The sequence below is a fragment of the Manacus candei genome, unplaced genomic scaffold (assembly GCF_025592945.1).
Source record: "Manacus candei isolate 608988 ecotype Guabito, Panama unplaced genomic scaffold, ASM2559294v1 h1tg000017l, whole genome shotgun sequence".
In the NCBI taxonomy this organism is placed as follows: Eukaryota; Metazoa; Chordata; class Aves; order Passeriformes; family Pipridae; genus Manacus; species Manacus candei.
In genome coordinates, this window is record NW_026138065.1 from 20097049 (window position 1) to 20108097 (window position 11049).

Genomic DNA, 11049 nt, shown 5'->3' on the forward strand with positions numbered 1-11049 from the left:
GCCGAAAAGTACCAAAGCATCTTCTCCTCTAAAGTAGCTTTTTTTCCAAAGACATTAAACAGAATAGTACAGACTTCTATTAGGAAGCCTACCTTATTGACTCTTACGTTAGATATTTAACCACAGCCAATTAACAGGACAAGAAGATTTTTTTATTCTTTTCAGAAGCTGTTTTTCTTACAGGAAAAAAAATGCTTTTTGCATAATTACCTCTGCACATGATACTAGAACTGAGCAACTGTTCTTTTAATTGCACCTGGAATCCAGACGGTTGGAGGCCAGCACTTCACAACTCATTTACTAACCTCCTCTTCTATTTGTGCGCTTCGCATTTGTTTCTGAGGTTCTGAGAGATGGTGAAAGTGCATTCCAACCAGTTAAATTCCTTCCCAGGAACTGATCTGAGAAAGAAATCCCAACTAAAAGCGTTTGATATTCAAGAGCTCCATTTATTTTCTCAGCATTTTAATACTTAAAAAAAAAAAGAACAAAAACCCGAACATTGTTATTTATTTTAAAAGAAGGCAAAAAGAAATATCATCAGTGAACAAGCTATGCCAATTATATTTTAACATTGTTCAGAAACAGGATCCAGGACATGAAAAAAAAGAAGCCAAATTAATCCCATGTGCTTTTTGGAGATATATAGATGAAAGATATTTTTCAGTTTTGTGGTTTTGCTCTTCAACTAATTAGACCACACGGTGAATGCAGAAAATATAAATGTGAGCCTGCTAAAACATGGTGCTGTACCTCACGGGCAGCTAACCACACAAAGAAAAGGTCACAAGGAATAATCAAACCCTTCTGTTATCAGCAAAGCTGTGTTTGATTTAGAAAACTGTCAAGTGTGGCTTTAGCCCAAGCAATTGGAGCATCCACCTCTTTCCATCTAGCTGAGAAAGAAAAAACCAGAGATGCTATGGAGCTGACAACTTAAATGCATACCTAAAAAGGGTGTAACTGATGCTATGCTATGAAACTAAAATAGTCAGAGCATATTTATATGCTTTTAAATATAGTTAGCAGTATTTCCCATTCCCTCCATGTGGAACTCGGAACATCTAGGTAAAAAATTCACCCCCTCTGTCCCCCCAGGTCTCTCCATAGCTGAAGAGATTAGAAAGTGCAGCCAAAGCAGGGGGCAGGGGAATGAGAATGGCAAGAATCTTTATCCCTCCTCCCCAAACTCTACCAAGCAGTGTTTAATAAATTCAGATGGCCTGATTTCAGAAGCAAACAGCAATGTCAGTTTAGCTAAACTTGTTAATAAGTCTTAGGACACTCAGTGAGGTTTTTTCCCTTTCTTTTTTAAGAACGGGGGAAAGGAATAAATCCTGGAATTGTATCAAACTGACAGTATTTCTGCAGCAAATTTAGAAACACCACAATAGTCCTGATTTTAAGACATCCATAAAATCTAGGTACTTTCACTCTGTAAAAGCACTGGCAGAAGCTTTGGACTCACTCCCACAAGTAATTCTTTGCATGCAAGTAAGTACTCGTCGGCCCGATGAAACTACTCAAGAATACAGAAATTTTCAGGAGTGAGCCCCTGCCGTGACTTTTGGGGAGTCACAAGTCGGGGCGAGTTCTTTTACATAACTCTGTGTCTGTCCATACCGCACACCGCGAGGCAGCGGCAACGGATACCACCAAAAGCCCAGAGTGGCTGTTTAAAGCAACCAAGCTAAAATTATTAGGGGTTCCACAGAAACGATTTACCCTGCTACAAAGGAAGCTTGATGGAGCTGTGGCTAGCCCACTGAGTGTCTGAATTAGTTCTGCACTGCACCTTAGGCGCAGATATAATCTAAGAAGTGATTCTAAAACAGCCTGCTCCTGGATGAGACATATAGTAAGTGTAAAATATTTCACCCAGTGACGTTTGGTACATCTCTGACACATTTAATCAGAAGCCTAAACAATCTAGACATTGAAGTAAAAACTTATTTTTCCTTAAAATCAGTGTTCCATAGGTTTTTTTTATTTTAAAAATTTAGGAATGTGATACACAATACAATTAGCTCCCCCTCCATTGCAGTGTTCACTTACATGAGATTCACTAGTTCCATGCTTTGTGGAAAAAAAAAAAAGAGAGACTGTGCAGTGTTTTTGAATGATCTCAGTATTCTGAAACTGTGATCTTCACAACAAATCAAGTCTGTATAACCTCAACAGATCAGGTTAAAAAAAAATCAAGCTCTATCACAAGCTAGTGGGCTACAGTCGGGTCTCATACAGCCAGAACAAACAGAAAAATTATGTTCCTGCTGCTGCACAGCCACCACCTTGACCTCACTATATGCTTTCAGGGAATTTGCCATGGAAGGCTAAAGAGACTAAAGGGCCCCGTCAACACCAGCTGGTGCTGCACGTGCAACGCAGCACATGACAGAGAGACCACGCAACTCCCCCTTCTGCCCCCATCACCATCATCATCATCACATCTTCATCCTGTAATTAAAATAATGAGGGGGAGAGCTTTTTGTCTTTTAAGCTAGCCATTGCCTGCAATGGACACAGAAATAGAAAAATATGACTTCTGGCTCAAAAAGAAAAGATTAAATAGTTTAAAATGGAATAGTGACTACAACTTCATCTATCCAGATGCATTTACTGAGACTGTTAACCAGCGATGGCAACTGTCATGACTTAATAGTTGCTCTGTTTTTATAATAGCAACAGGAGAGAAGTCACAGTCAGTGCTACTATGGTTTGTCTTGCTGGTATCTTTTTAAATAAACTAAAGAGCAGTAGTACTATGGTGCATTAGAGATATACAGCAGGACCTCAACTAATGATTGAGACCAATTTTAAACTAATGATCAAAATAATTAGTGAAAGTTTACCATAAAAAGCAAGGATACACATTTAAAAAAAAATAGTACTTTGTTCCTTTCAAAATTTACTTGCTTAATATTCTGTAGTATACTAGCAGTGGTAGCATATTCTGCAAATGTAGTCTCATACAAGATCTCATTTAACAGTCAACTCTAGATCATATACAGGTAACAGAAGAAAGAGTTAAGATAATTCAGACAAAACAAAAACATATATAAATACTATATTAACATATTTAAGTTAGTTTATGAGACTGTACAACAAGCATAAACACAGAAAAAGGGGAGCAATGCTGGTGGCTGTGAAGCACCAACATCCCCAAACCAGCGCAAAGCTGAACCGACCTATCCACACTCTGCAGCTTCCTGCAGATGCATCTGAGCAGCCAAGAGGCAAAATAAGTGCCTGGTGCTGTGCTGCACCCAGGCCAACACACCCTGTGAGAGAGGCTCCTGTGGAACCGGCTGAGTGCCTCTGCTTTTCCAATGCCTTGGCACACAGCGCTTGGCCAGTGCACAGCACGCGATGCAGGGCTGGTCTGGGCTCTGCAGACTGCACAGTTAATACACAACACTGGTAATCAACCCATGGATAATCGAGAGTTGACTGCAATGCTCTGCTGAGAGGTTGGGTAAGACCACTGACGTGACTTGGGCCAATCCAGGTCCGATGAGCAGCAGGACTATTTTGAACTATTTAGGAGCAATTACGATATGAGACGTAAGAAATGCAAACTAGCAAGGTGTTCTGTATCTGGAGGCAAAGCTACATTCCCTTCACTAACAAAACATTCTTTTTTTAAAAAAATCTACATTTAAATACTGTTAAAAACCTGAAAACCACAGCATCAGAGAATTTCATAAGGCCAAAACTATTCTCAGTTCCCTCTGGTTGTGCCTAGGTATTGCCATACATTTGTAGAAGTAGCAAACACTATGTAATCTGGTATCTTCTAATCTTTTTCAGTGCCTTCCAGTAACAAATCTCAGAGCTCTTCGCACAAGAGTTAAGCCTCACAACACCCCTGTGAGGTAGGTATTATCCCCATTTTAAGACAGGGAAACTCGGGCAAAGTGTTTATCATGTCCAGAGTCATAGAACAAACAATGGAAGATCTGAGTTGTTTTCCAGTTTTGAGCATAGGAGAGTCAAATAAGCACAAGACATTGGTTCCCATATGTAACGCGAGAGTGGATCAAAAAGGCTGGGGTTTTAGATTATATTTCTTATATGTTTTATCTTCAACTTTCACCTTGTCTCTGCCAAATTCACAGAGCCCACTGACCAGTTTCTCCTCTGCTAAGGTGTAAGTTGGCAGCATACTGTAACAGCTTCTTTAGAGCCAGTTGTCAATTAACTGAGTCAAGATTTTAAACCACAGATTTGGATACTTAATAAGTGAAATTATGTGATACATAAACACCTCAAAGTGTGAAATACAGTGAATGAAATCCTGCTCCCTGCGCCACTTCCTCAAAAGTCCTGGAGGGCTCCTGAGGACACGGTGGGGACCAGGACTGTAGTCACTGCAAGTGCTTCCACTCAACTAGAAGCAAAATGCACCACTGCATTACTTGCTGCGAAGCTGCTGTCTGAGCTGGAAAGCACAAATTATACTGTCGGTGCTTGGCAGACGTTCCCCGACTGTGCACTTACTGACATAACTAATTATTTTGTCTTAGTAAACTCAGCATCAGTTAAATATAAAGCTCCAGCTCTTGATTCACAGCACTGTGAGTCAAGGGTTCTTTAAATATTGAAGACTTCCAAGATACAACTTGGAAGTAAGAAAAGCCACCAGAAAATACACAAAATATGAAAGTATGTGTTACTGTATCAATCAGTCTCACATCTTGATCAGACAGCAGTATACAGTAGCTTGAACTTCCATTCTGGTAGAAAAAACCCCTTTCACATCTGTTGTTTTCAATTACTTTGCTACCTTACCAAAAGAAGTGGGGACAATTTCTAACAATCACAGGATGTTCTCTTCAAAAAATGCAATAAATTCAGTTGAAAAGCCTTCACATTTATTATTATTACATAGCTTTAAGAAAAATATGTGAAACTGCAAAGTGGTTTCCAGTTTTTAGTAGCTTTCTCTTTTAAAATGTTCTATGAACTTTGGTTTTCTTAGGGCTTCTAAATAAAGAATATATTAAAACATCTACAAATCAAATATTAAAGGAAAAAGTAGGTCCAAGAAATATGTAACACAAATCGAGTTCCTACATGCTTATCCCTCAAATACCTTTTCACTTGAAAAAAAAAAATCTTAATTTGAAGCACAGCAAAAAGTGTCTCTGCTGAAATGTTGAAACTGGTTTTCTGAAGTTGTTACAGCATAGGTGCACTTTCTGTCTGTCTCAGTCAAACAAAGTCAACACAAACACATTGTATCATGACAGTGACATTATATTCTTTAAAACAAGCATTCTATATTTAGCAATATGACAAGAACAAGGACTTCAGCAATTACACTACTTGGCAAAATTGCAACTCAAAACGTCTGTCTCTTCCTCTTGCAACACAGCTGTTGACAAAGTTACCACAACTCAGGTAGCACCGTTCGGGAAGTTACAAAGATGACTCAAATTGCTCATTTTGATCAGTGTTTGCCTCTAGCTTCACTGAAGGGATGCTCTCCGACTTAGTCCTCCTCGTTTTTGGAAATTCAATGACAACTTCTGAACAAGAAATACTAAGTGACGAAGATTTTTCTGTCTTCTTTGCAGTACTATCTTCCCCCGTTCCGCAACACTGCTTCAAAGCACACTGAGTCCTGCAAGGCAACTCACATTTCCCTCTCCCCGATTCAGAGCCAACGCTGGCAAACTCAGGCTGAATGGTAGTTGCGTGAATCCCTTCGTCATGAAAGATCTCTTTAATGCGCTTTGCCACCATCATGTACGTGGAAGGGTCAGGGCACTTGATGTGAGCAGTGCCAATGATCCTACTGCCTGCTAGTTGCCAAATGTGTAATTCATGGATTGCTTCAACTCCTTCGAGGGTACGTAACTTTGAGTTCAAAGAATGAACATCTATCTGTTTGGGAACAGTCTGCAGAAGTATAAGGGCTGACTCCCTAAGTAACGGGTAAGTTGTGTAAAGGAGTATACAGACCATAATCAAACAAAGGACAGGATCTAAATATAGCAACCAGCAAGGACCAGCCACTGTAATGCCCTCTTGCTCAGACTTGTTAGCTCTCCCAAGTGTTTGGGATAAAGTAGCATTTTCCATGCAATGATTATTGATACACGGATTAAAGCAAGGCCCATCTTCAGGGCATGGATTCCACAACCCATAAAAGAGCAAGGCATTCACTACCACAATTACTGAACCTAAGGCATCTCCAAAAACATGCAGAAAAACTCCACGCATGTTAAGTTGCGCACTAGAGTCTTCTTCAACCTCCTCTTCATCCAGAGGATAATGGCCAGCATTCCCGTTCACTTGTAGGTCAGCCATGTCATCTTTCACATCACCTGACAAGAAAACAATAAAACCATTAGGCAGATGCTATAATACTACACATTACTGTAATTCTTTATAAAATAACAGCCAACATTAGCATGCCACATCGAGTATGAAACTGAAAAGCAAGCAGCTCTACCCACACACTTAGCAAGATTTTCTCTGTCTGAGAAATATTCAGTTGTCCCAATAAGTGATCTAAAAAGTCTAAAAGGCAACTGTTTCTACATGGAGTTTAAAGATGTAGAGTGGCAAAGAATGAAGATGACCATGTTTTAATCTATTCTACTGAAAAACTACTGTCACCTTTTCCAGCTGTTTAACCACTTGACTACTCACTGTTTGTTTCTTAAACAAAATGCAGAACTACAGAGCATATGTAAAAAGCTGGTTAAGTAGCTCAGTTAGTTACATTAGTTCCCTCTTTTGAAACACTAGAAGACTAATCACATTGCTAAAATCTCAAACCATAGGACTGCATTGCTCTTTTGTATTACAATTTGAAGCCAGAAGCTCAAAAGCTGTATGAATACAGCTGTATAGCAGCTTCTTTTCAGGTTCAGAAGTGCATTTTCAAAAGGCTTCTGAATTCAAGGAAAAGGAAGTTTTTCTGAGATGGCGCATGGAGCCAGCAGGACAATCAGCTGAGCTTCTAGGTCTGAAATGCAGAATTTATCAGCAGTATGGAGTATAGGACAGTTTAAGTTGAGTATAGGACAGTTTAAGAGCATCTCTGAAGCTCTCAGTGGCTATGAACTAGTGTTATTTATATTTCAGAATGTAATTTATAAATAAATAAGTACCAAAATTACACTTTTTATGCAAGTGACATACAGCTTCTGATGTCCAATGCCATATGTCATGGACTGTGCAAAGCATAAACGAACATTTTAGTGCTCTTCTTTGTCAAAACTGTCTGCACTATTTACCATTCCCCTGTAGCTAACCAGCTACAGGGGAACAAATATACATATCACGTTTTCTGAAAGAAAATCATCTTATGTTGTTTAAATTTGAAAGAATTTTACATGATTAACCTCTTGTTTTACTTCAAAAGTTCTTCCGTGGACACTTCCAGTGTTAAAGAAATGCAACATGCACTGGCCCCTGGCCCGACAAACTGAGACAACAAGCTCTTACTGCTTTTGAGGTTATTCAGTTCAGAGCTTTGTAAACATTAACACGTTAATAAGACCTGCAGCTTCTGCCGCTCTGCTCTCATGGCTGCAATTCTGCAATGGTAAAGTGTGCACAAATCCTCTCCTCTCTGAAGAAGGGGTGGGCTCTTAGAAGGCAGTTGAGCACCGAGTTCCAAGCCTCAGGCTCATTACCTCATGCATCCCACTTCTGCCCTAAAGCTCCAGCTAAATTTTCCACACTACCTCTAGGAGTTACGGAATGTGGGACCTGTAACTTTCCAGAGAAGTCAATAAATTAGAGAAAAATATCTCAGGTTACAGAGTTCAGACCTCAAGGTCCATCATGGAAGGAAGGAAATAGGAATTCTCTGTTCTACATCAAGTGCTTGGAATAAAGGAGAGCTGAAAAGTCAGTAGAGCTGTCTATAAGAAAGGGTAACAGGGAACACAGTTCCAGAAAGCTCTTGAGATTTTTTTTAATGGCAAATGGTTAAAACATTTGCATCTGAAATATGCTCATTGAAATCTAACTATAAACTGATTACTTTACATAAATTGTATGCACAAAAATGCCTGTGCAGGACTAGCCCCTAAGGTTATCTCTTCCTTTCCACTTCCACCTTAGGAAATCAGGGACAACTCCTCTTTGCAATTTCCAGTGAAGGCACAGGACCACCCTAGTCTTTACCTATACGTCTTTCACCTTTTCTTCCAAGTCTCCAATCACCTTTACCTGTAACTTTTCCATGGGTAAACTATAACTCCATCCATTACATAATCATGACAGGGCACAGAAGGAAATACAAACTTATTTCAAAGTTTCACTGTGACCAAAATTATGCCCTATTACCACCTAAATACCCACAACAAATTATTTGTTATTGCCAGAAGCACATCCATGAGACATTCCAGACAAATTAGCTCAAAACAGTATACATTTTAAATTCATGCTATAACGTAATCTTTTGGTATAACTAGTCCAAAACTTGGCTAAAAGCACAACTTTTCACCATGTAAGAATAATTCCAAAGGCAAGATATCTATCAGACCAACGGTTAAGGGAATTTTACATTGTTTGAAACTAATTATTAGGATATCTTTGTTGGAACTAAACCAACACTAAGAGCTTATTATGTGGTCATCAAAATGGTGTAGCGTATTCAGAGAAACTCTCCTGTCCTCCTGCAAAACCTGTCTTTCCAAAGCCAACATGGAATCAGAAAAACAGAAACTGCTAAGTTTCTCAAATGTATACTGGAACCTCTGACCACAGAAAAAATGAAACTGTAGCAAAGTTCACTCTGCTCAATTAAAGCTCCATTGATGTCACCCTGAAACTGAAAGAGAGAGACATGGGTTCTGAAGTCTTAAGCCCCTTCCTCGAGGTGACAAAGGATGCCATATGAATAGAGAAGTGGCAGTCGCACACCTTTCACTCTGTTACCATGCAGGACTTGGGCTTCAACTAAGCAGCTTCAAAATCCAGGCTTCTGGATCCTTCAAAAAATAACTCAAGAAACTCCCACCCACGGAACAGACAGTTTGACCACAATAGGGAAGGGAAGATTTTAAATTTGTGTCTGTGTGAAGCTGAGTGGGAAGATGCATGCTTTAGAAAGCTAAAGAAAACTCATTCCAAGACACCATGCGTGTGCTCTGACACCAGTGAGCTCCACATTCCGACTTCCACAGTTCTGACTGGCAATTTCCAAGACTTCTATTAATACCGATGCCACGAAGACGTACAACATTACTGCAGTGGAATATACTTCAGCATGTTGCGTTCGGGTGGAGAGCAGCTTCTCAGGTACCTGACAAGTAGCTGATAACTGCTCCAATGGAGGAGCCGGGACCAAGGCGCTGAGCCGCGCTCCATTTGATGTGCAGCCAGTTCGGATGGCATTAGGGCAGCGTCTTGTGACAGCTCGTGTCGCTAGGCAAGAAACGCTTGTCATGTGCCTTCCCTAGCAGAACCAACTTTTCCCACGGCACACCGCTTTATCCCAAGACTTTCACACTCTGACCTGTCTGCAAGACAAGCATGCAGCTCACGGCATCTGAAGGAAAGGTGCGAGGCAGAGGTGCGACAGTCATGAGCCCAACAGCGCTGCTAAGAAAGTTTCTAGCCTCTTCCCCAGCAGGGGGGACAGGTGGTCCCCGCACAGCCCGCGCCGGGTGTGACCAGGATGCCACCGCCCTACTCGGGGAGAGGACCCCTCCCGCTTTTCTCTGCCTGGATGGGGCAGCGGCGCCGCGGGGCTTACCCAGTTTCTCCTGGCTGACCCCGTTGGAGCTGCTGCAGTTCTCCACCAAGGTGCTGGTCTCCTCGCGGTGCAGCGCTGCCTCCCCGTCCCCGGGCGGCGGCTCGGGCTTGGGGCCGGCGCGGGGGTGCTGCTGCCGGGCGCCGTGCGAGTGCCCGTGCCCGTGGGCGTGCCCGTGGCCCCCGACGCCGTGGTGGTTGAAGAGGCAGAGCCCCAGCAGGTTGATGATGAGCCCCGCCACTCCCACGGCGATGACCACCAGCGGCTGCTGGATCTCGTGGGGCTCGGTGAAGCGCTCGATGGCCTCCAGCAGGATGGTGAAGCAGAGGGCCGTGAGGAACACGGCGTTGACGAGCGCGCCCATCACCTCGGCCCGCACCCACCCGAACGTGTTCTTCTTGGTGGCGCGGGTGCGCTGGGCGAAGCGCACGGCCACCAGCGCCACGACAAGGGCCATCACGTCCGAGAGCATGTGGAAGGAGTCGGAGAGCATGGCCAGGGACGACGTGACGCGGCTCACCGCCACCTCCACCACGAAGAACAGGAAGGTGAGTGCCAGCATGCACAGCAGCCGCGCCCGCCGGTTCTGCCAGCACCGCGGCCCGCCCGGACCCCGCGCCGCCATCCCCCCGCACATCGCGGCTGCCCGGCGGGAATGGTCGGAGCGCGGCGGGCGGTGGGAGCCCCGGGCGCTCGGGCGGCCGCTCCGCTCGGTTGCGCTCGGCTCCGCTCCCCCCGCGCCGCCGCCGCCGCCGCTCCCTCCGCAGGCGCCGGGCGAGCAAACTTTGCACCCGAGCCCCCTCACTCTTTCCACACGGAACCCAAGCGCCGCCTCGGCCACGCCCCCGTCCTCGCCCCATTGGCCGCCGCGCCCCCCCCGCCCTGCCGTGCCCTCCCGCCCCCGCGCGCGGCCCCGCTCGCCATTGGCCCGCGCTCCCTCGCGACAGGAGGGCCCCGCCCCGCCCGGTAACGCCCATTGAGCCGCCCATGCCTGGAAAAGCGGAGGGGGCGGTGCCACGCATGACGCGCCGGGGAGCGACCGCTCCGATTGGACGAGCCCGCCGGCTTTCCCCGCCCGCCCCGCCCCCGCAGGCCCCGCCCGCGGCGAGCGGGACTCGTGCAAAAGGTGCGCTTCACACGGCCCCGGCCCGGCGCGCGCCCGGGGGCGGGGCTCCCCCTGCGGGCCGGGAGGGGCGGGGCCGCGCCTGAGGGGGCGCTGTGACGTCACGGGCGCGGGGTAGTGAATTTTGTGAGATTTGGCCCTTTTTCAGTGAAGTTTGGCTCTTTGTGCAGCCCTTTTTGCTGTTTAATTTTTCTCCCATTCGTAC

General features: G+C 44.5%; 1 protein-coding gene across 1 annotated transcript; it reads right to left on the reverse strand.

Annotated features, from left to right (window-relative positions):
• Positions 1 to 527: 527 nt before the first annotated feature.
• Positions 528 to 10511, reverse strand: SLC30A1 (solute carrier family 30 member 1). Its single transcript, XM_051783735.1, has 2 exons — positions 9725 to 10511; positions 528 to 6332 (listed from the first exon to the last, which is right to left on the reverse strand). The coding sequence occupies exons 1-2, from the start codon at positions 10356 to 10358 to the stop codon at positions 5422 to 5424; spliced, it is 1545 nt and encodes a 514-aa protein (XP_051639695.1). The 5' UTR covers positions 10359 to 10511; the 3' UTR covers positions 528 to 5421.
• Positions 10512 to 11049: the final 538 nt, after the last annotated feature.